Consider the following 25,741-nt stretch of genomic DNA (forward strand, 5'->3'; position numbering starts at 1 on the left):
ATAAATTAATAGTAAAAATTTGCAAATCCTAAAAATCCTTAGATGTTTAATATACTACTAGGACTTTCCTAGTTTATAATTGCAGCAATTTTTTTAGAGTCTATTTTAATTCTATTACGGGATATAATTAGGCCTAAATATATAACTTTGGACGTATAGAACTTGCATTTCTTAATGTTATATTATAAGCCCGCGTCTTATAGGCGTTTAAGAACTATTTAGATATGCTTTTAATACTTAAAAAGTAAAGATAAATAAATTAAGATATTATTAATATACGCGGTAATAAATATATTAAGGAATTCGCGAAGCGTATTATTAACGTATTATTAAAACGTACTAGGACCGTTTTTTATACTAAATGGCATTACTAGGTATTTAAAAAGTCCCCATTATATACAGAAACCTATATACTTTTTATTTTCTTTATAAATATAGATTTAATTAAAGGTAGTAACTACGTTAAGCTTTGTAAAGTATTATACTTTCGCTAAGCGGTTAAGCGTTTCTTAAAGTAAAGAAATTGGATATTGGTTCTAAATTATAATTATATTTAGGGCTTAATAATTAATATAAAACCTTAAGCCTCTTTTAGGTTTCTTAACGAATAGTATAAATAAGGCGAATAGTAATTAATTAGGGCGAATAAATCCTTTCTCTAGGTGCTCTTTAAGATATTATTATATTATAAGCAGCTCTTTTTATAATAGGCCGTATAATAGGCCGAACTTTGGCGTTATACTAGGTTTAAGTTCTATCTTAAAATCGTGCTCGTTTTAATATGGGGGTAATTAGTTTATAAATTATTTCTTAAATGTATTAATTAGATCGTAATATTCTTTAGGTATAAGAGGTTAGGGGTTAATATATTACTTTAGTTCTAACGCCTTTTTAATATCTTTTAGTGTTATAGTAAAGATCTTATAGTCTCGTTTTCTTGCTAATAAATAAAAGGGTGCGGCTTATACTATACAAATTTTAAGGGGTTTTAATATATTATCTTTGCATTCTTTACCGCGATTAGTAGTTATAACTTTATTATATTGGTTTAAGGTTTATAGTAAGGGCAATTTATATTATTTTAAATTTAAATAATTATATGCATATTTATAGGGCAAGTAGTATTTTAAGTAATAACTTCGGCAGTAGGTTGTACGGAATTTTAGTATTTCTTTAACCTAGCTAATTAAAGGGTTATATTATTTTAGCCATCTATATCTAAGTATTACTTTATAATACTTTAAGGGTGTTATAAATAAGGAAATATATTTAAGGTATTCGCCTATCTACATCTTTATAAGAGTGTAGTGCATTAGTTCGCTATATATTAAAGGCTTACTATTAAAGCCTTATGGGCCTTAGGGCTTATTAAGTTTCTTTAAATTTAAGTATTAAGTTTTTGCGTAGTTTATATTAATAAAGCCTATACTAGTGGCTCTACTATCTATAAGGATTTATACTTCCTTCTATTTTTTAAGTATTTAAATTTTGCTAAGTATATTAAGGGAGTTGTATTATATATTAGCGCTAGAAGAGCCTAGATACTTATACTCTTCTACTTCTTATCCTAAGGTGTAACTTAGCCCTAGAATAATTCATTTTCTAAGTTAACTAAAGGTAAGATACTTTATAGCGACCTAATATAATTTATAGAATAAGTACAACTTAAGGACTAAGAGGAGCTACGGCGGACCTTTTTAAAAGGGTAAGTTTAGCAATCCCTTTAAATATATCCCTTTTTTCTATATCTAAAATATTCTCTATTTGCGGCTTATATTCTTTATTCGTTAGTTCCTAAGGGTGTATAGAATTAGGTGGCATTAAGGTCTATAAGGTTATATATAGGGCTTTTAGGTCTTAAAGACGGATCGCGCTTTAGGGTATATACTAGTTTTATAAAGTTTTAAACATAAGGTATAGTTAGCTTTAGGAAATAAGTCTATTTATTATATTAAAGGTCCTTATTAATTCGTTAATATATTATAGCAAATTTGGGTAAGTTCTTTAGTAGTTCTCTACCTACTAACTATGCTCTAATTTTATCTAAAATAGCTTAGCGGAGAGCAGTAACTCTAGCAGCTTTATTCTAATCTAGTTCACTAATAAGGCCCAAAAAAAAGCTAGTAAAGTCTCGGTTCTATTGTTATAGGTTTTTAAGTTTAGTAACAGCTATATATTCGCGGCTAGCGTTATTATATATTCGTTCTAGTAGAGAGATAAAGATTTTAAAATTAATGAAGGTACCGTTATAGAAGAATGGATCCATAGTTTATATAGCGTCTTTACTTAAACAAGATATTCCATAGCTAATCTTGCTAGCTTTAGTAGGGTATTAGTTATAGTCCATTAAAAGTTTAAGACGGAGCTTAGTTATAAAGGGATATAGGTTAATTTCTATTAAACATTAGAGGGTTAGGGAGCTTTTTAAATTTTATAGTAGGTATTAGGTTTATTATAGGTACGGGTTAAGCTACCGTTACTAGTTTAGGGTTTATATTTAATAGGTCAGGTTTGTATATAGTTATTTTAATTTCGTTTATAGGTGTTACTATTAGGGTCTCTAATGCAAGTACTTTAGCGTTATAAAGTTTTTTGTATATTGCTTTAATTAATTACTAATACTAAGCTTCTAGTATAGTTCGTTATTAGGCCAAGGCATCTATAAAAGACTATTATATTATAGTTATTTATTCCCTAACTAGGGCCATAATAGTTAACGTGGCGGATTTAAGTTTATTTACTATTTTAAGGGTATTAGTATTAACGCAACGTAATATAAGGGCGCGGAGAGACTTCGGGAAGATTTAAAGGAACGATATAAATTCTATCTAAATTTAAGGGTATATAGCTCTCGCTAAGAATAAGACGTTGCGTAAAGAAGAGAAAGGAATAACAAGAGAATTATATAATTAAATGGTTAGGGGCTTGGTAATTAATGCGTGCGCATATACACACGCGGTCTTTAACAGACTTTAGTAGAATTCAATTAATCTAGTAGAATTTAGCAGAAGTTAATCAGGCTATTAGAATTCGGCAGAATTTGGTTAAAGCGTCGGAATTTATCTGTTGAGTGTTTCACTAAGACATTCCTACTATAACTAGGCTAGTCCCGTTACACTTATATGGTCCTACTATTAAATAGTCTAGCTTATAGCTAGGTTATTCCGTTTTCTAGTTCTTTATTATAACCCAGACTATATCTCCTATAGTAAAGTTAGGCTCTCGCCTATACTTATTTGCCTACTATTATATTAATTTCTAGGCCATTTTTAGATTTATATAGGCTACCATCTAGGCTTCTCCTAAGTACTTAGCGTACTGCTATACTTCCTTATAAAATAGTTTTTTATATATAGTCCGGGGTCCTTTTAGTCTTTCCTAGTTAAAGTTTATATAGGGTAAGTAACCTATTTCTAGTTAAATAGGGGCAAATCCTATAGAGTTATAGGGTAAGGTCGCTTAGGTATAGTCTATTAAGGGTAGCAGTTTAGCCTAGTTATCTTAAAAGTAGTTAATAAAGGGCCAAAGTCTCTAATCTAAGTATTAATTTACAATTTCTGTCTAACTATTTATTTAGGGGTGGTATACTATAGAAAGCTTTAGCTTAATACCTAAGATTTAGGTAAACTTATTCTAGAAAGCCAATATAAATTACAGCCTATAATTAGATATAATAGTATTTAGTAGTTTATAAATTTAATAGACGTAGTAGATATATAGTTAGGCTACCTCTTTAGTATTAATATTCTTATAATAGGGGATTAAGAACGGGCGCTTGCTAAAGCGGTTAACTAGGATTATAACTATATCATATCCATTACAGTCCATAGGTAGTTTATAAAAGTCTATAAAAATATACTACTAGGGGCGTTCTAGTATTAAGAGTGGCTTTGATAGTCCTAGGGTTTTATCTTATAGAATTATAGATCTATAGTATTTATTACAGTTCTATATATAGTGGTTAATATTTATAACTCTTCTAGGCCAGTAATAGCGGTTACTAATAATTTTATAGTGTTACGGACGCTTTAAGTACGATATTATAACTACTTAGAGAAGAGACGGAAGAAGCTAGTTAGTTAATTTAGGCACGGTCTAGGATGGAGCCGATAAAACTATGTGACGAGGAATGGTAACCGAGGTTATATGATGTGATCTATGTAATCTGTATAATCTGCGAGATCTGTAATAGAGTAGATAGAGCACACGTACATTATGTACAAGAAGGATTTCATAGGAGTACGGTTGTATATTTAAGGACCCTTAGTCCCTACCTAGATAGTTCCTTCCTTATAGTAATTTTTAGAATACAATTAGAGTTAATTTATTAGGCAACTACTCTACCAGTTGTTATTACGTTGTTAACTTTTATATTTATATTTCCTATACACCTAGCCTAATAATAAGCCTATCGTAGTTCTTGCTATAAGGTTCCGTTATACAATTACTACCTAATTATAGCATTAATATAAGAAGTTGAACAATATACCACTAAAAGCAGCCACTATGACGCTATTGACGGTAGCAACTACTTTAGGGACAGGAGGTGATACCAGTATAGCAGATACTAACTTACAGCAACCTGTAACGGTCAGACAGCTATAGGAAATAGTTAACTAGCTAACAGCTAATAATATAGTATTGGAAGAAAGACTTAATAGAATAGGAGCAGCAAAGATTAAGCTATTATTAATTGAGAGATTTATAGGAGAGAGGTTAAAGCTTAAAGGATTCCTTATATAGATGCACTTTAAGGTCTTATAAGAAGGAGTAAAGTTATCTATACCTATAGATCGGATAGCCTACGCAGGACTATTCTTATTAGGAAAAGCACTTAAGTAGTTTAAACCTTACCTTATAGAGATATAGGCAAACGGAATAACGACCACTAACTAAGACGTGCGATTTATGTTCTTAAGTTAGGAAGAATTCGCAGAATGACTTACGCAGATATTTAGAGACCTAGAAGAAACAACTATAGTAGAAAGAAAACTCTAGAACCTTATATAATAAACTTTAGCAATTAAGTATATAATATAGTTCTAGATACTAGTAATATAAGTAGAGTAGAATAATAGGGCGCTTATAGCATAGTATAAATAGGGACTTAAGGCTAGAGTCTAGGATGCGATTATCCTAATAGAAGATGCGGATACCCTAAGGGAACTAATAAATTAGGCGATTAAGATTAATAATTGGATCTACTAAAGGGAATAGGCTAAGAGAGGCTAGGATAGAGTTCTATAGTTATATAAGGCGTAAAGTACGCAATAATAAAAGCTAAGTTAGAAACTATAGTATGGTGTAGAGCTAATAGACCTAAGTAGCACTAAAGAAGCCTATAAGAGATGGAGCAAACTATAGAAACTTAAAAGATAAGGATTAAGTAATTAAAGGTTTAAGAAGTAGAGGCCGAATTAGGGATCTTAATAGTAGAAGATATTTAGGCGGACTCTATAGTAAGAGAAATGGTTTAAAGAAGGAGCTTGTATAAATTACGGAAAATAAGGTTATTATGTTAGAGACTATAGAAGTAGGCAGAATTACTATGTAGTAAAGGGTATAAGACTAGCAGACAATATATACGTATAAAGGGACGATAATATACTGTGAGGAACAAAAGAATGTTTAATTAAAAGTTTTGCGTTTTGTTATAATAATGTATACTAAATTTATAAGGATGCTAAATATAGCGTAAGTTATTGGCTATAAGAACTAGCACCTATAGAATACAGAGGAACTAATGAACTAGTTCGCAGATCAAATATTAAGGACAATAAATTTGACCTAGGCGAAATATTCCGTAACAATAAGGTAATAAGGGCCGCTTACTAGGAGCGAGTAGACCTTGGAGATATTATACTAAAGGTAGAAGATAATTCCACTATAGAATAGGGAATATTAGTAGGGATTAAAACCCTACTAGATATAATGTCTATCGCTTCATAAGACGTAAGAGAAGTAAGATAGTGAACTACTTTAGCACTTGATAAAGGCAAAGGGCCAAAGGCTTAAGATTCTTATAGCGAGATAAGAGATAACTAAGATTCTTATAATAAGATAAGGTAAGCTTAAGGACCTATAATGGACGATAACCGATAGAGTAGAGTAATAGCTTAGTTTAGAAATATACGAATAAGCTTAGAGCGGAAGTTCCTATAGGTATAAGATTCTTAAGACGAGATAAGTGAGATTTAAGACTCTTAAGACGAGATAAGAACACTAAGTAAGCCTAGTTGGACTAAGGCTAGAGCTAAGCTTAAGTTAGAAGTAAGCTCGGGATTAAAGAACCTAAGGGGTTAAGAATTCGGAGTATAAATTGGGATACCTATAGATAAGAGGTAAGGAGCTTCTTTATAGATTAGAGAATCTGTAGTATAAATAGTAATTAGACTAGGAGACGAATATATAGACCTAGAGGATTTACTAGTTAAATAAAGTGTTTAGACTAAAGATTGAAAAGTTAATACTAGGATTAAAAAGTAAGATAACTTTAAGGATTAGAGCGTAAGACGTAAACTAAAAGAAACCATAGAAGAGTTTAGGTAAAGAATTATCGCATAGTAAGAATAGAAACTAGATAAGAGATCTAGTATACTAGGACGTATGAAGGACAAAGCACTAGTATAAAGAATTATTAATAGGCCGAGAGCAGGCATACTAAGAGCTAAATAGCTTACTAAATTGGAAGATAAAGAGGATCTAGGGATTCTAACTAGGTTTAAAGAATAATATATAAAGAGCTATTACGATATAGTAATAAGAAGATACTTCCTTATGGACAAACCGTATATACTCCAGCAGCTGTACTAAAAGTGGTATAGGTAAAGGCACAATGATGAGTAGGAAGATTTCTATATGTGGTTGGATAAAAAAGTTATTTAGGACTACCTAATTATAGAGAAGGCTATAACGCATATTAAAGGAGCCTTAATTATAATATTAAAGGATCTAAAGGAATGTTTAGAGAACTAGAGAAGTAAGAGATATATCTTAGTACCTGCAAATAAAGTTATAACGTTTAGATTAATATAATAAAGGTTTAAACTTAGGGACGAAGATATGCTAAGAGTTAACCTAAGGCACCTAGTATACTATACGTTATTATAGATTGCGTGTGTGGATAATATATGCGAAATATATAAGAATTTAAAGGAAAAGAATTGGAAATACCTTATAAGGATATACTGGATAATAGACGAGTAATAGTATAAGAATGCTAAATATATATATAGATAGCATCCAGCAGAGGTTTAAGAGGAAGGAAGTTTAGTACTTTAACTAGGAAGATTTCTTATGGAAGAATACTTAGACGGACAATAGTGGTGGGAATGCCTAGAAAATATGTGTCTATAGTATATTAAAGATAAAAAGCGAACTAGGCATTAGCTAAAAAGTAAGCTAAGTATACTAGGATTAAGCAGCTAATAGTTAGGAAAAGTAGAGGCCTATAGGACTAAAGAAAGCTAGTAGTAAAGCCTTAGACCCTTAAAGGAATTTAAAAATAACACTTAAATTTATAAGTTAATTAGTAAAATTAGTAGTTTAAAGCGCTAATAGATAGTGGAGTAACGCAAAACTATATCTTACTAGTAGTAGTTAAGAGAATAGGACTACCTTACAGATAGAAGGAGTAATCTTACCTATTAGTTACGATTTTAGAAGATCTAATAACCTATAGAGGAGGGATTATTAATCTTAAAATAGGACCTATTTAGATAATTATTAAAGGAAGATAAATTAAGATATCTTTTAATATCTTACTGTTAGGACGGGATAAGGCAGTATTAGGTATATCTTAGTTATAGGAATATAATCTAAGGATTAATTAGATTACAGGTTAGGTTAATATTAGAGATACTTAACGCCGTAAGATGTGATAATAAGCTAAGTTAGTATGGTACTAAGTAGGAGCAACCTATAAAGAAATAGAAAAAGGACTAAGTTATATACTAAAGAGATACTATAAGTANNGTAAGAAACTATNGTTACNNNAAAGTAAAAAGCTNTTANAGTATNTAGTATAGGACTATAAGATAGAGTTAGAACTAGGAATAAGTCTAAAGTTCTTTCTAATTTATAAGCTTACTAAAGAAGAAGGTAGAGCGTTAAAAAAGTTTATCTAAGAAAATCTATGAAAGGGATATATTAGACTATCGCAGTTATTAGCGGGTTATCTAGTACTATTTGTACTAAAGAAAAATGGTAAACTAAGGCTGTATATCAACTATAGATAGTTAAATAGCATTACTAGGAAGGATAGGTATTCTTTACCCTTAATTAGCGAAATTTAAGATAGGATAGGTAATGTGTAAATCTTTATAAAAATAAATCTGAGATAGGCGTACTATTAGATTAGGATTAAGGAAGGCAATAAATAGAAAGCAGCCTTTAGGTTAAAGAAAGGACTATATAAACTATTAGTTATATAATTTAGGCTTATAAACGCATTAGTAACGTTTTAGAAGCGTATTAATAATATATTAGGAAAATACTTAGATAAATTTGTTATAGTATACCTTAATGATATTATTATCTACTCTATAACTAAGGAAGAATATAGGGAATATGTTAAATAGGTTTTAAAGAGACTATAAGAAGAACAGATACTAGTAGCAATTAAGAAATGCGAGTTTTTTACTAGGAAAACTGATTTCGTTAGATTTATTATTAAACTAGGCCAACTTAGTATAGATCTAAAAAAGATTAAGGCTATAGTGAATTGGTAGGAACTAGAGAACGTTATATAGTTAAGATTATTTCTAGGGTTTTATAATTATTACAGAAGGTTTATAGTGTAGTGGTTAAAGAATATTAAGCCACTTACGCGGTTAATAAGGAAAGAAGAACTATGGGTATAGGGAAAAAAGTAAAGAAAACTCTTTAAGAAAGTTAAGGAGTTGTTTACCTAGGAGCCAGTTCTTAAGATCTATTAACTAGGACTAGAGACGGTTGTAGAAATGGACGTATTAGACTATATACTAGGGGCGTACTTTATATAAAGATATTAAGATAGATAGCACCTAGTGGTATACTATAGTTAGAAGATAACACTACTAAAGTTAAACTATAATATCTATAATAAAGAGTTGTTAGGTATAGTTGTAGTATTAAAGGAATAGAGAGCATTCTTATAAGGCATAGAGAAACTATTTATGGTTAAGATAGATTATAAGAACCTAATAGGATTCCTAACGATAAAGGAACTTAATTAAAGATAGGTTAGATGGGCAGAGATACTTATGGAATACTATTTCGAGATTTAATATACTAAAGGTATAAATAATACGCGGGCAGATGCTCTGAGCCGTAAAACTAAACTATAAAATAAGGAAAAGCTATTAGGGGCTTTATTGCGAAAAGATATAGACGGATTAATTAGGTATAATTATTTAAAAATTATAGTAACTTGAGAAGATAATAAACTAGAGAAAGTCTATAAGATACTAGAAAGCTTTTAGGTATAAAGAATTCTAGAAGTATAGCTAGAAGATCTATAGACGGATATATATGAAAATTAAGAAGTAAAGTATATCCTAAAAAGTATAGTAGAGTAGTTTATAGAGGACTTCTATAAGGAACTAACCTAAGGATACAATAGAGCTATAGGCTTAGTATTAAGACTTTAGGAGGAGTATATTATTAATAGAATCTAAAGGATAGCTAGAAAGGTTATAAAGGAATATCTAGATTGCTAAAGGAATAAACTAATAAGGCATAAGCTATATAGAGGGCTATAACCTATTAAAATACCAGAGAGACTATAGGAGGTTATATTATGGGACTTTATTATTAAGTTGCTAAGATTAAGAGATCCTATTACCGGATAAGATTATAANNTAATNTTAGTGATAGTAGATAAGCTTATAAAGTAGGGATACTTTATAGTATATATAGAAGAAATCTTAGCGGAAGATATTGCTAGAATCTATGTTAAAGAAGTATTTATAAGATATGGAGTACTAAGCAAGATTATATTAGATAGAGATTTAAGATTTATAGTAGTATTTTAGGAAGTGTTCTTAGCGGAGTAAGGAGTTTAAGTAGTAACTTCTACCGCATATTATCTGTAGATAGACGGTTAAATGGAAAGATTAAACTAGACACTAGAATAGTATCTAAGGCATTATATTAATTATGTATAGAACAATTGGGTATTACTATTACTAGTTATATAGTTTGCATATAATATAACACCCTAAGAAGAAATAGGCATATTACTATTTAAGGCAAATTATAGATATAAGCTAAGAATATTGTTATTACTACGGTAAGTAAAGAAAACGAGTAGTACAGCTAAAGAAAGAATGAAGATATTAATGAATCTTTATGCAGACCTTATAGAATTAGTAAAGAAAGTATAAGAGAGAATAAAAAAGTACTATAATGCTAAGAGATCTAAGGGACTAGATCTTAAGGAGGGAGATAAAGTGTAGCTACTACACAAAAATTTTAAGAGTTAACGACTAAGTAAGAAATTAGACCATGTTAGATTAGGACCTTTTAAAATTATATAAAGGATTTTACCGGTTATATTTAAGTTAAACCTACTAGCTAAAATAAAGATCTACCCTATACAGCATATTATAATGCTAGAGCTAGTATATAGGAATATTAAGCCACTAAGCTATAAAGCAGACATATATAGAGGATAAGAAGAAGACAAATAGCAAGTTTTAAAGATCGTTAATTATAAGGATATTGACGACAAAATATAGTACGAGGTTAAGTAGATAGGCTACACTAAGACTACCTAGGAGCTACTAAAGAATTTAAAGAACGCTATAGGAAAGGTATAGGAGTATTAGAAGAGATTAGGTTAGGTAGTATTAATAAAAAAGGATTGCTAAAAAATGAGTTACCTAAGGGGGACCTAAGAAGAGCAGTTACTAAACTACTTAGATCTATTTCCTTCTCTATTAGAGGAGAATCCGTTTTTTTATTACCTAGTTCCTATAAACCTTATTTTATAAGTTTCCACTCCTTAAAATAAACCTTCTTACGCACCTTCTTAAGATGGATTAGTTAAGTAGACGCCGCTAAATGAGACTTAAGAGCCCGTTGCTAAGTATCGGCAGCCTTCTATTTAGCGTCCTAAGATTGGCGCAATTTAGTAAGAGTAATAGATAGTTTATTATCTAGCCGCATAGCAGTAGATTAAACACAAGACTCTAAGACAAATTAATTAGGGAACTAGACGACTATTAAGAGTAATAGGTTGCGTATATTTAGCATTAGAAGTAGAGCGAACATTATAGGATAAACAAATATTCGCTTTAGTATACTTTAAGTAAGAGGACGGTTATTATAAAGATAGGTTCGCTAACGCAATATAAACTAATCCCTCTTTTGAATAGCGAGAATATAGAGACGGTATAATCTTACCAAGAGATAATATTGCAGCAATAGTGCGAGCACGACGAGTAGTTAAGGAAGAAGAAATTGCTTTAGGTATAATAAGCAATAATATTAACTAAATTAATTAGACGGATATTATACCTCTAGTAAATAACTTAAAGATATTTTAAATCTTTAAGGATAAAGATAAAGAGGAGGGAGATGGTGTTACGGACGCTTTAAGTACAATGTTATAACTATTTAGAGAAGAGACGGAAGAAGCTAGTTGGTTAATTTAGGTACGGTCTAGGATGGAGCCGATAGAACTATATAACGAGGAATAGTAACTAAGGTTATATAATGTGATCTATATAATCTATATAATCTATAAGATCTATAATAGAGTAGATAGAGTATACGTATATTATATACAAGAAGGATTTTATAGGAGTACGGTTATGTATTTAAGGACCTTTAGTCCCTACCTAGATAGTTCCTTCCTTGTAGTAATTCTTAGAATATAATTAGAGTTAATCTGTTAGGCAACTACTCCACTAGTTGTTATTACGTTGTTGACTTTTGTACTTATATTTCCTATACACCTAGCCCAATAACGAGCCTATCGTAGTTCTTGCTATAAGGTTCCGTTATATATAGGTTTTATTTTTTTAGGGTAGGCCGTAAAGACCTAGGCATAAGCTTTAGTAATAAGCCGGGTCTATAAGTTCTATTCCTTAGCTACTACTAGCCATTTCTAGTACTTAAGTAATCCGTTCTTAAGGGACTATAGGCTAGTAACGTTTTTTACCTTTTAATAGTACTTTTATAGAGAGGGGGTTATTTAGTTAGCCTGTAGTAGTTTATTAATAAGGTTAAGTTTAGAGGAGTTAATAGAATATATCTTAGCGCCTAAGGAGTTTATGCTTAGTTTTACCTATATCTAGGGGTTAAGGTATTCTAGTTATAGTAGCGTCTAGGTTTATAATAAGATCTTCGCAACCATCTAGTTATTTAGGTTTTATTTACGCCTTATAAGAGCGTCCGTATAGTTTATAGCGCCTAGTCTATATATAATTAAGAAGTTAAACTAAGATAGGGTATCCGCCTAGCGTACCTACTAGGCTATAAGGGCCTTAGTTATTATAAAGTATTCTAGGGCCTTATAATTTAAAACTACCTTAATTAGCTTGGGGGTCCCCTTTAGCTATATACGCTAGTGCTAAAAGCTAGAGATAATAGCTAGCATTTCTTTATTATAGATATAGTAGTTTAGCTTAGCGTTTATTATAGTCTTTAAATAGTATATAATAGGGTACTATTCTCCATCTAGTTGCTTTTAGGAAAAAACACTAGCTATTATATTATTTAAGATATTAGCTTCTAGTATTAAGGGCCGTTCTAGGTTAAAATAGGCAAGTAAAGAAGCTAATACTAGCTGTTTTTTAAGCTTATTAAAGGCCTACCTATATATAGCATTAAAGTAAAAGGGCTGGTCTTTTCTAGTAAGATAGTTAAGAGGCTAGGTAATTCTGCTATAGTTCTTAATAAAGCGTTAATAAAAGTTATAAAAACCTAAAAATAATTGTTAGTTATATAAGGGGATATCACGTAGCTATGGTTCGTAGATAGTATAATAATTGTTCTATATTTTAATCTTAAAGAAAGGGGTAAGGAACTTAAGGTTCCTTACTACACTAGTGCCGCGGCGGCATGTGATGGCAACTTGCTACATGTGACGGCAATATGCCTTATATGGTGACTATTTGCCTTTATTCCTAACACTAGCAACTCTTTTTTTGTGGTTGCCATCTATATATATATACCTCTTAACTAGCGAAATAAAAATTAATCCTCCTTACTTACTATTGCCATTACAATATAAGTCTCGCTATCCTAAAATTTGCCTCTTAGCATATGGTGCTTTCTTACTTATAAGTTGTGGGTAGGTATCTTATTAGTAGGGCCGCTAAGGCGCTAGCAGTAAGCGAGCTAATAGCGATTTTCCATCCCGGGAATAGAAAATCCTAATTAGCTAGGTTAAGTTAGGGTCTGTAGAATATTATACTCTAAAAAAAGTCTTAGCAAGAGAATCTAACCAATTAGACAACTTTAACCGCCGGTTAAAGTTCCTAGATATCTTAAGACCTTACGTAACTAAGAAATTNCTAGGGACTCCCTTTTAACCTAACCTTTAACTTATATATATAGAGTATTTGTATTAACAAACGTCTCTAGTGCCTTATTTGGGTTTGCCTTTATTATTACATCTACCGGGTTATCTTGGCTATTAATCTATTAAATCTTAAAGAGTTTTTAACGCTTGTAGGATTGCTAAAGTACTATAATATTAATTATAAGGCGCTTCTCCTTTATAGTACTAAGCTTAACTAAACACTTATAGAGGGAATATAAGTCGGTGCATATAATTATAGGGATAATAGGAAGTTNNAGTNNATTTATAATTATCTTTAGGGTAGTTCCAATTATAATTACTATGTTAACTCCGCTAACCATTCCATATATTTCTAACGCTAGAACGCTTTAAGTAACGCGCTTGCTCTTAGTTAAGCTCCAATAGATAAGATTACCGTAAATTATAAAGTTATTCTCTCCAGTAGATTCGTTTGCGATAATAATCTTATATCCTAGCTAGAAGCTAAAATCTTTATTATTTATAAACGATTTATTAACAAATACAAAGAGCTTAGCGGTAGGAAGATTAATAGGCATGTAGAGTAGTCCCCGATTAAGATGGTTTATTTACTAAAAAAGACGTTTATTTAGGGCAAGAACGTTATCCTTAGTTAGTTCCTAGTGTTAGGTGGCAACAGAGAGATTAAATAAAGCCTTAGGTTAATAAATAGAAGTAACATAAGCTCCGCAAGCGCGTTACTCTATATATCCTTATTTTAAAGAATTAATATTAATAATGTTAATCTTCTTGCCTTAACCCTTCTAGCGTAAAGCAATAGAATCCTCGTTTAGGGAGAGGATGCATCTATTAAAGAGTAATAGTGTTATTAAATTAAGCTTTTCCTTTAGCTTTGCTATAAGATTTGCCTTTACTAGTTTATCTTCTTTAAGAGCTAAAAATCGGTCGTCTCCTAAAATAATTATATTATTAGTTTATATACCAACAATTCTAAATGGAGTTCCTGTGGTTATAATAAGGAAGTATAGGTTAAATATAGAAGTAGTTATTAAAAGCTTCTCTTTATGGTGCTTACTGTAGGTAGCCCACTAATAAGTTCCTGCCTCTGTAATTCTATATAATGGCTTAAGCATAACTATAATTATATCTTTGGGATATTAGTGGCGAATTTGCTCTAGAAGGTATACCAGTATTAAGCGCTAAAGGGGCGTCTCTAATTAAGTGTAGGCTTAAGTAATATCTTATAAATAAACCGCCATTTTATTCTTTATTAAGGAGGGAGCTAGCGTAATAATAACTTGCTAACTAGCTTATTAAATTATAGGAGATTGCGTAAGAATTACCTCCTTACTATTATTGTTGTAACCTTAGATAATAAGCCTTAATTTCTTAAATAGGGCGTTAGTAGCTTTGCCCTTAATTTTATTAACTATTCTTAACTTAAAGATGCGAACTCTATTAAACTTAGTAGGGTTATACTTCTTAAATTTAAAGACTCCTCTTGTAATAAGACTATCAATCTCCTACTTATCGGATGCTTAAAAAGGAGCTCCTAAAGTTATAATACGACCTTCCTTTTAGAGCTGTTTTGTAAGTTTAAAGTTAGCCTTCTTTTTAGCTGTTATAAAGGCCATTAATAGCTTGACTTTATTCTTAATAGCAGCAACAAATTGCTCTTTAAAATTAATAAGATATTAGTAATTTTGTAATCCCTTTAGGCGACCTCTACCGCGCCGCGGTTGTGGCGTATCTACTATAATTGTGTTAGGATTATAGTCGCCTTCTAGAGCACGTTAATTATGGTTCTCTTTTAGGGCGTTTTCTATAGTATCCTGCAAAGGCTTAGAATTATTATCTTTATAGTAAGGCTTAATAATAGTTAAACGGAATTAAGTGGGTCTGTAAGGCATCTAAATAGTATAAGTTTAACTATTAATTGTAATAAGTTAATATAGGCCTAACTACCCTCCCTTTTTATGCTATACGCGTACCTTAGACTGGAGTGGCAGATTAAGCGTAGTTAAGATATTTAGGCCATTTTTTATTCCTAGTGCGTTATTAACCTAGCGTATAGCGTAAAGATGTTGCACCTCCTTTATTGTCTTGTAAATAGCCTTAGCTCGTTATATAATAGAGGGGGATAGTAGAGAATTGTTAGTTATTTAAGGGTAGGCGCTAAAAACTAGTAACGTAGGTATAAGTCCATCTAGGCCAGCGGAATTGTTAATAGCTTTAACAGCTATTTATAAGGTAAGTTCTTTGCTAGCGTCCTTTAGTTCTAAAGAGATAATCTTATATACGCAGCGTAATGGCGCGTGATATTGCTTTACTTTTTTAATACTATTATATGCCTTAACGGGGACTTCCTTAACCTTAATTGCTATTGCCTTTATCTGTTATCGGAACTCTATAGATAAGAAGTTCTTTCCTATATTGTAGATGATTTAATTAGGGGGTCCTAAATAGACATTAATTTAGTATAATTAAAGGGTATCCTATGCGTTTCTGGCTAATATATCTTTTAAGAAACGCGCGGCTTAGAAGGAGGTTAAGAAGTTAATAACTTAAAGTACTAGTTTGCCGCTAAGATATATAACGTTAATAATAATACAGAAGTTAAAGTTGTAGTTATTTTTAAGGGTAAACTTAAATCGGCCAGGGGACTTCTAGTTTATTTAGTAGTAATGGCAATACTTTATAAGATGCTTAATTGCCTTAACCTTAACTTTATAGCCTACTTGCTAAAGAACCCTAAGCAATTAATAAATAGATGGGTGGCTAAAATAATGGTGTAGTTGGCGTAACTCTAACTTAGTTAAGTAGCTTTAAGCAACACTCTTTTCTAGTTAATAAAGAAGCAACTAGGGGTAACCCTACTTGCGTATAACGGGCACCTAATTATCTCCTTGGATGAGTACATTCTTAAGGTTATTAAGCTTAACGCCTAATTTATTTATATCTCTGATGCAAAATAGAAATAGGGTATTTGTGGGAATAATGTGAAAAGTAATATACCCTAAGGGGGTTTAAACCCTAATTGTGCTAAGAGAGATTGCAGTACCTTTACTAAAACGAATTGTATGTTAGCCTACCGTTAATTAGTTAATCTAAATAGAGCTATTAAGCTGCTAAAGAGCTTAAACTTAAGGTTCTCCTGCTGTAGATACTCCTGCGGCTTTAGTATCCGGCATAATACTATAGAAGACGTTTGCTAAGTATCTGTTATTAAAGAAAAACGCGGAGCTCTCCTTTGGCTTATTAAAGATATCTAACTTTATAATAAAATAGAGTGTAGATTAGCTATTAAGAATAGCAACGGTTTATATGCCATTTACCTTACTATACTTAGTAAAGTATTGGTTAGGTGAGTAGTCCTCAATTTCTATATCTATAAGGAGCTATTCGGTCTTATTAACTTTACCCTTAAGATCTTCTACGCCTTTATATTAAACTAGGAAGCTTTAAAAGTAGGCNNNANTNACCTTATAATTTNTNANNTTTNTTATACTNTNACGGAACTTATTATATNCCTCCTTTTACTTATTAAGGGAGTGTCTAGTTAACTAGTAATTTAGCTTCTTATAAACGTAGCACTTCTTCTAGTAATTACTCCGAAGTGAACCTCCATAAGGACCTCTATAATTACCTTATAGTTAACGTTAATTGTACCCTCTTTTGTATTCCCTACTACGGCCACCATATATTTAATTAGTCTAGTTATAATCGTGTTGGTTAGGAATACTTGGTTAGGTAGGGTTTTTGGTATAGAACTATTGAGATTCTTATATTTGTATTATAGTACCTATGGCAAAGCGTAGCTTAGTATATACTCCTTTAAACGTATCTATAGGTTTATATAGCGCTAAGTTGCACTTANGAACGCNACGGCATGCTAANATAACCTAGTCCCTTAGGCTGTTCTTGTTTTGGTAAGTTTTAGTAAGGCCATATTAGATTTTTTAGAGTTTATTAAAGAGTAGTTAAAGACACTCTAAACGAGTCTTTGTTGGGTTAGAAGTAATAACTCTCTAAAACATAGTCTCCCGCTATTTAGATATATAAAGTTAGCAATTCTTATTAGTCTTAAAGTGGGCTCTAGTAAGCTAAAGCATTATATTAAAGTTATAGTTTTTACCCGCAATATAATCATAATAGAATGTTGCCGCCTGTCCTTTTAACATAACAGAGAAAGCGTAATAGTATTAGTGGCGTTAAATTCCAACCTTATTGCAACAGTTATAAAAGACCTATAGTTTTGCTCCGAGTATGTTATATAGTTCTCCTTTAAACTTCTTCTCTTCGTCTAAATATACCTTTATTAGATTCGTGACTTCTTATAGTAAAGGCTTACCGGTTAGCTAAAGTGGAGGAGGTAAAGGCGGAGCAACTCTAAGTGGGAGAGCACCTCTAGGTAGGAGAGTAGCTTTAAATGGGGGGTTAGCGTTCTAGGGGTTTTAATACGAATTAAAGTTGCCTTCCAAAGAATATAGGTTGTTTTTAGGTTTCCGTAGTTAACGTATAATCTTAGCTTCCGTCTATATTAGTTCTTCTATACTAGTAATAACGGCCTAAATATTACTAGCAATTGGGTTACCGTTCTTAGCAATATATACCCTATTCCTTTAGAGGAAGTCTTAAAAATCCTAAATAATATTAACGTTGCTAAGTGCCTAGGTATCAGTAGTCTATCCTACAAAATCCTCCCTAAAATACTCCTATAGTTATAAATTGGCATAGTATCTATTTCGGTAGAATATAATATGGTGTAGGAGAAAGCCGTTAACTTATTTTACGGTATAAGTTGTTATATTAAAGGCGAATTCGTCCTAATCTTTATTAATAAGTTTCGCGTGCTTAGCTACCCCTAGTGGTAAGGAGTCTTTCTAGTTATTTAAAGTAGGCGTAGCCATATTTTCGGAGGGAGGGAAGTGTTATTAGTGTAGGGGTTATCATTTAGTACGCGTTTATAATGTGTATTTATTTTTTAGTACGCGTTTATTATTTGGTACGCGTTTATAATATATATTTGCGGTTATAGGGCTTAGGACTAGTTCTAGCCTTAAATCGCAAAGACTTGTAAAGCGTGTTGTTCTGCGTAATAGACGTAAGAATCCGTAATCTTAGAAAGGCTTAGGACCAGTTCTGGCCTTTAGATCCTTAGATTTGTAAAAGAGTTCTATTTAAGGTTTAGGACCAGTTCTAACCTTAAAAGATAGTTTCCTCTAGCACAAGTAGCACTGGTACAGTGGCTTGTCTCTTCTTAGTGGAATACCTTACTGTTCTATGGTATAATAGTGAAGTTAACCACTAATTAGTGTTGGTTACACAAGGGGATATCACGTAGCTACGGTTCGTAGATAGTATAATAATTGTTCTGTATTTTAATCTTAAAGAAAGGGGTAAGGAACTTAAGGTTCCTCACCACGCTAGTGCCGCGGCGGCACGTGATGGCAACTTGCCACACGTGACGGCAATATGCCTTATATGGTGACCATTTGCCTTTATTCCCAACAATAATTATACCTTCTTTATAGTCCGTAGGGGTGCCTACTAGTTAATTATAGCCGTCTTCTTTAAGTTTGCTTTAATTCTGTTTATACTAATAATAAAACCTAAGTACTTTATACGCTTAATACTAAACTTTAACTTTTTAATATTAACCTAGAGGCTAGCCTTATAAAGCTATTATAGGACTTTATAGACGTGCTTCTTATATTCTAGCTTATTCTTAAAGTAGATTATAATATTATCTAAATAGGCCGTATAGAAGTCGTTAAGGTAGTTAAAGAGTATATTATTTATATACCGCTAGTACGTAGCTAGTCTATTAGTTAGTCTAAATAGGAGTACCTTATATTTATACGTTCTATAATAGGTCTAAAATATAGTAAAATCCTTAAACCTAGGGTTTATTCTAATTTAGTAAAAGGCCTAGTGGATATTAAACTTTATAAAGACCTTAGCTCTACTTATTTAGGCCAGAGTCTCGTTAAGTAAGGGTAGCGGATAGCGGTCCTTACGGGTTATATTATTTAGCTTATAATAATTAATATAGAAGTAAAATCCTCTATTTAGCTTTTTAATAAAGAGAATAGGTAAGGTAAAAGGGGCTTAGCTAGGCTTAATAAAGCCCTTATTTAAGTTATTAATAAGATACTACTTTATAGCCTATAATTCGGTAATAGACTACTTATAAAGGGGGCTAAAGCTAAGGGTATTTTCCTTACCCTGCTTAATCTCGATCTTATAGTTATATAATTAGTAAGGTAGAAGTATATTAAACGCCACTTTAAAGAATACGTTTTTAAATTTCTAGTATTAATAGGGCAGCTTTTGTTCTACTAGTTCTTTATCTATAAGCTTACTTTCTTATTTACTAAGCTTACCTTTCTTTTCCTTAATTATTTAATTAGTTTTATATAAGCTAGTTATAAAGGTAATAGTATTAGGCTAAACTAAGTTCTAGTAGAATCCTACGGCACTAATATAGCAGATATTAACTAGTAGAAGGTCTGCTGGTTTCTTTATAGATATCTATTAGGTTATATTTTACAGTATAGGGTTTATAGTCTTCCTTAGCTTATATTCTATTTTCCGTAAATTATCTTTCCTATTTATTAGTTTAGTATAGCGTCTAATATTTTTAGCTTTCCTTTATAGCTATATAGGGCCTAAGTCTTTTGTAGTTAACTTAGCTAGGTTATTACTAGCTTCCTAGGTCTCTAATATAAGTAGCGTAGTATAGCTAGTCTAGGGGCGGTATAGTATACGGATTTGTTGCAGGTTAAGCTATATATCTTTCTTAAAGGCCTAGTCCCTATATATAGTATTTATTTAGTAATAGTATTAATCTAGGGCCGTATAAGGTTTTCTATTATAATACTAATTTCTTTTATAAAAGAAGGGGTTAGGGGTAGGGTTTTAGGCTAGATAAGCCGCCTACTCCATATATTAAGCTCTAAGCCTAAATAGGCTAGCTATTTTCTTTTTAAGATTATATTATAGCTTCCTAGGTCTATAATAAGGAAGGGGATATTATACTACCTCCGTCCATTAATATAGAGGTAAATCTATAAGATAGTTATAATAGGTAGCCTTATCCGCCTATTATACCTATAAATAAGAATTAGTTTAGGTAGTTCTTTAATAAATATATTTAAAAAGTTAGCTAGCTTTATAGTATACTAGGTATTTATTAAGGCAAAGGTATTTACTTTAGAGTTAGCTAAAGTAGAGGTTAAAACTTAATATTTATTACGGAATAAAGTATAAGGGATAGTATAGCTTCTTCTACTAACTAGCCAACCTAGATTAATATATAATATATTAATCCCTTTTAACCCTAAAGAGGAGTCTTTCTCTAGGGTTCCTCTTTTTCTAACTTTATACTATTCTTCTAGATTAACAGAACCTCGTCCACTTTTACGTTTATTAGGTAATCCTTTATATAGTAACCTTTCTAACCGTATAAAAAGTAAGCTCCTTAATTACTAAGGGCCTATCTTTAGGGGTTACTATATATAGGCCGAGTATACGCCGGACCTATAGTAGGACTTGCCGTATAGCTAGCTGCTAAATTAATAGTAGGTTATACGGCGGGTGCTATAGGGATTACTAATTATACTAGGGCATTACGGGCTGTTTTTATATTGCTTATAAACTAACTTAAAGAGTTTCTAGCTTTATACCGCTTAGTACATACCTTAATTTAATAAAGGCCTTAGTTAATAGCTAAGTACTAGTCTATAAATTCCTTTAGCGTCTATATAGTAGTAAAAACTGGTAGTATAGCTTGCTATAGGTTTAGGGTAAGCTTATTAAATAGATCTGGTATTAAATCTTTCTAGGGAATTTAAGCTTAGCTAGCTAGGTATAGAAAGCGGGTCTAAAAGGCTAAGAAGGTCTCTATTGTTTTTATATTTAGGCTTTTATAATTAAGTCGAGCGTTTTATACTTTAAAGGGGTCCTTATAAATAGAAGATAGGTAGATAATTATCTCTTCTTTAGAGAGGAAAGGATTTACTAAGTCCTATATATATTACAAACGTAGGTGCGTCTATATATCCCCGCCAGTATAGCTAAAGACATAGGCCATTTTAGCCTAAGTAGTAGGGAAGTGGTCTGCATTAACCTTAAGCTTATTCTATAGTTAAAGCTTCTAATTATTAAATATAGGATTAGTTCCGTTAGTAAGTAATAGGGGGTCTATAACCTTTACAGACTATAATAATGCTAATACCATGTACTAGGCTAAAGCCTTAAGGACTATAGTAAGTCTCTAGGTGTTTAATAACTCTTTATTAGATATAGGGGGTTCTTTAGCTTTAAGTAGCTCTTAAAGTTATTTAATTTTAGTATTAGCTGCTATAAGCTCTACCTAGGAGTTTAAGTTAGTTACTATTTTACTATTAGAGGTATTTAAGGGTCCTATAGCTGCTTTACCGGCTATTATATTTCTTAGCATAGTAGTATAGTTATTAGAGTAACTTCCGGTAGGATTCTATAGAGGTTTTAGTTTATACATATTTTATAAATCTTATTATTCTTTTCAGTTCTTCTAGTTTTATTCTATTCTTTAAGTTCTAGTAATAGTCTTTAGGTCTATTTCTATGTTCTATTCTTATTTATAGTCTATAAATATTTTTAAGTTCCTTCTTAGGAAGAAGAACAGATAAGCTTTAGATAATATTAGCGACTCAGTTAATTAAGATACGAGTACGGCAAGAGGGACGCGCAAGCTTATATAATTAGTAGTCTATAAATAAGGATCTAAAGCTAGAGAAAGGAAAGGAGACGGAGGGTAGCGCTGCTTAACGTTATATATAATCCTCTAGTTATATAATAGCAATTATCTAAAACTATATAAAACTGTCTATAACTATCTGCGACTATTTACAATAATCTACTAATATCTATTAGCTACAATCTACTAGTTTTGTTACGGAACGGGGGCAGTAGCTATAGAGCGTATATATTTAAGGAGTCTATAAAACGTTACGCGATTAATTGTAAGGGTTGAGGGCGTAAGGAGGTAATATACCTACGCGTAGCTGATATAAGCTGTACGCGAGGTATACGCGAGAGCACGGGGCTCTCCTATAGAGGCCCCTGCGGTGGGGTTCCGTAACACTATCCCCCCTCTTATAGAGGCGGAGCTCCGGCAATGCTATAGTTACTATATATATATAAAAGGGACACTTAAGGTATAAAGAAGAAGAAAAAGGGGGGTATTACTAAAGGTTTAAAACAACGTTATATAATAAGGCTTGGCATCTAAGAATCTAACTAATTAGATAACTTTAACCGCTAGTTAAAGTTCCTGGACATCTTAATAATATTCCAGTTACGTAATCGCACTTTGCCGCAATTTAACGGCAATTTAATGGCAATTTACCCTTATATAGTAATATATAACGGTTTAGCTCTATAGGGCTTCTATAGAGGATTAGGTATAAAATCTCTACTTAGGCCTAGTTTCTATAGGCTCGCGTAGTAAAAGTTGCTAATTAGATCTTTTGCATTTTTGAAGTCTTCCTATAGTTGCTATTCTAGCTAAGCTATATCGAATCCTATATATATAGCTTTATAGTAAAGCCATTGTCCTCTACCTTTACTAAAGTATTTAGAGTTAATAATTTGTTTAACGGTCCACTCCTTATAGTTCTTATCTTCGTTTTTATCTTGGATTAGTACTAGTAGGGGTTTAAGCTATATCTGCCCTAGTAAGGGGTTAGGCTAATAGAGGTGTAGTAGTTATAGGTAAAATATAGGCTATATTTTATAGGTGGCTAGGGTAAGTAGGAGTTCTAGCTTATATATAGCTCCCCTATTAATAACTCGTTTAATTAAATAGGGGCCGAGGTTTTTATAATTAAATGATTTTATAAGCCTTTGCGTAGAGATATTATATATATTTAGCTATACCTAGTTGCTAACACGCATCTCCGGTGGTGGCGTTCTATAATAGTTAGTAAAGTAGGCCTACTTTACTTAAGCCTAGGCCATTTCTCCCTTATAGTAGTTAAGTAGATTTTTTATACAGTTTATATACTAGTTAGTAAGTAGCATCTTAAGGCGTTTTCTATATAGCAGTTTCTTATTAATAGGTTCTAGTGGCTCTATACTAAATTAGGGGTAATAACCCTTATTTATAAAAAAAACGAGGTAAGTCCTATAGTAGTTAAGACGTAGTTATTTACTGTAAATTTACCTAGTAGGAGGTAATCTACCTAGTTATCTTAACTATAGGCGACTACCTATTATAGGTACGCTTTTATACTAGTATTAGTTTTTTTTTATTGTCTAGTAGTTTTATAGTAAAAGGATATAGATATCTTAACGGAGATGCTAAGGCGTTAGTAGATTTGTCTCTATATATTAGAGTTAAATTATATACCTTAGTCGGACGTAATTAAGTTAGGTAACCTATATAGTCGGTAAACTTCGCGGAAAAAGGCGTTAGTAACGTTGCTAATAGCTACGCCTTTAGTTAGGACGTAGTAGCGCTCTTTTATAAGTTAGTATATTATTATAAGGATGTTCTTATAGGTACGGCCATGTCGTTTATAGGGTAGTAGGTTAATAATGAAATCTATAGTAATATCTGCCTATTGTTATATAGGTACTAGTAGAGGGTATAGTAGTCCTTAGTACTTTATATTAAAGGCCTTAGCGCGCTTATAACCATAATAGGCGCCTATAAAGTATTTAATTAAGTCTATTATTTTTGGCTAGAAGTAGTATTAGCTAAGAAGCTTGTAGGTTTCTCTTCTGCCTAGGTGGCCGCTTAATTAGAGGTTATAGGCTATTTAGATTAGTTACCGTTGTAAATTTTCTAAGTTAGGGATAAATAGGCGACCTCTATAATAGAGCCTATTTTCTTTTACTTCTAAGGCTGTTATATTAATCTAGCCTAAGCTTTAGAGGTTAGTAGGCAGCGTATAGGCGCTAGCGGTCTTTATAGTAATAAGTTAATATAGTAATAGGTTAATAGAGGTGTTATATACCGTAGTAATAAGCTTATTAATTTTAGGAGGTAACTCTAGTTCTATAGTATAAAGCTAAGGTATAGTTAGCTTTATTATAGGTAGTATACCTAGGGCTAAATTTTATACTTTTAGAATTATCTATTATTAGAACTAATTATAGAGGTTATCTTTAGACTAAGGAAGGTCTTATAAGCGGCGTATTAGGCTATTAAGTTTAGTACCTTATACTCCTAGTCTATATATAATTTTAAAGTTAAAACTAAAGAGGAACTCGTTTTAATATACTTAGTATTAGTTTAGCTACTTTATGGTTATAAAGTACTTAAGGTTGCCATAGTCCGTAAGGACTTTAGTTAGCTAGTTAGGCTCTACTAAGGAGAGTTCTAGTTAGAATTCTTTAAACGCTTGTATAATTATAAGGAGTTCTTTATTATAGATTTTATAGTTATACTCTTATAGTATAAGCTTAGATAAGTAAAATGCAACTAGGTAAAGAAGACCGTCGTTACCTATTTAGGAAAGGATGCCTACGTTAACGTAGTCTAAGGAGTTAGTTTTAAGATAGAGTTGTTATCCTAGTATAAAGTAAGCTAAAATAGGTGCTTTAGTAAAGGTATTTTTAAGGTCTTAAAACGCCTTCTCGTATTTAGGCGTTTAGGTAAAGTATAGGTATATTTTTCTTCCTTTTATAAAAAGGCCCTTTATTTATATTATTCTTATAAGTAGTGCTATTACGCCTAAAAAGTTATATATAAATTTCTAATAAAAGTTAGTAAAACTAAGGAAGGCTTATACATCCTTAATGCAGTTAGGGGCTTACTATTTAGTAATTATGCGTACTTTCTTAGGGTCTATATAGACACCCTTAGTAGTAATAATTAGTTTAAGGTATTTTACTTCTATAACTAAGAATTTATATTTTTTTTAAATTAATATAAAGTCCTATATCCCTAAGGCGCTATAGGACTTTTTTAATATATTTGGCATACTTAAAAGGGTTATTACTATAAATAAGTATATTATCTAGGTACGCAAAGTAGAAGTCGTTAAAGTAGTCCTATAAAGCGTTATTAATATAGCTTTAGAAGGTGCTTAGGCCGTTATATATACTAAAGGGTATAATAGTATATTTAAATTAGCTAAAGCGTAATATAAATACGGTTTTCTATTTATTATCTTTCCGTATTTAGAGATAGTTAAAGGCGGTAATAATATTAAGCTTAGTATAGATTTTGGTTTGGCTAAGCCGCTTAAGGGTTTCCTA

At 31.5% G+C, this 25,741-nt stretch overlaps 2 protein-coding genes across 2 annotated transcripts; one reads left to right on the forward strand and one right to left on the reverse strand.

Annotated features, from left to right (window-relative positions):
- Positions 1 to 8,504: 8,504 nt before the first annotated feature.
- On the forward strand, positions 8,505 to 8,717 carry K441DRAFT_432909 (uncharacterized protein; the record flags this gene model as incomplete). The annotated part of the gene is made up of 2 exons (XM_067641646.1): positions 8,505 to 8,570; positions 8,607 to 8,717. Coding segments are annotated over 2 exons (177 nt in total), but the record flags the coding sequence as incomplete, so codon positions are not given.
- Positions 8,718 to 19,039: 10,322 nt separating this feature from the next.
- K441DRAFT_537938 (uncharacterized protein) lies at positions 19,040 to 19,291 on the reverse strand (the record flags this gene model as incomplete). Its single annotated transcript, XM_067642507.1, has 2 exons — positions 19,040 to 19,150; positions 19,184 to 19,291. Coding segments are annotated over 2 exons (219 nt in total), but the record flags the coding sequence as incomplete, so codon positions are not given.
- Positions 19,292 to 25,741: the final 6,450 nt, after the last annotated feature.

Source organism: Cenococcum geophilum (assembly GCF_001692895.1).
Source record: "Cenococcum geophilum 1.58 unplaced genomic scaffold K441scaffold_4, whole genome shotgun sequence".
Classification (NCBI taxonomy): domain Eukaryota; kingdom Fungi; phylum Ascomycota; class Dothideomycetes; order Gloniales; family Gloniaceae; genus Cenococcum; species Cenococcum geophilum.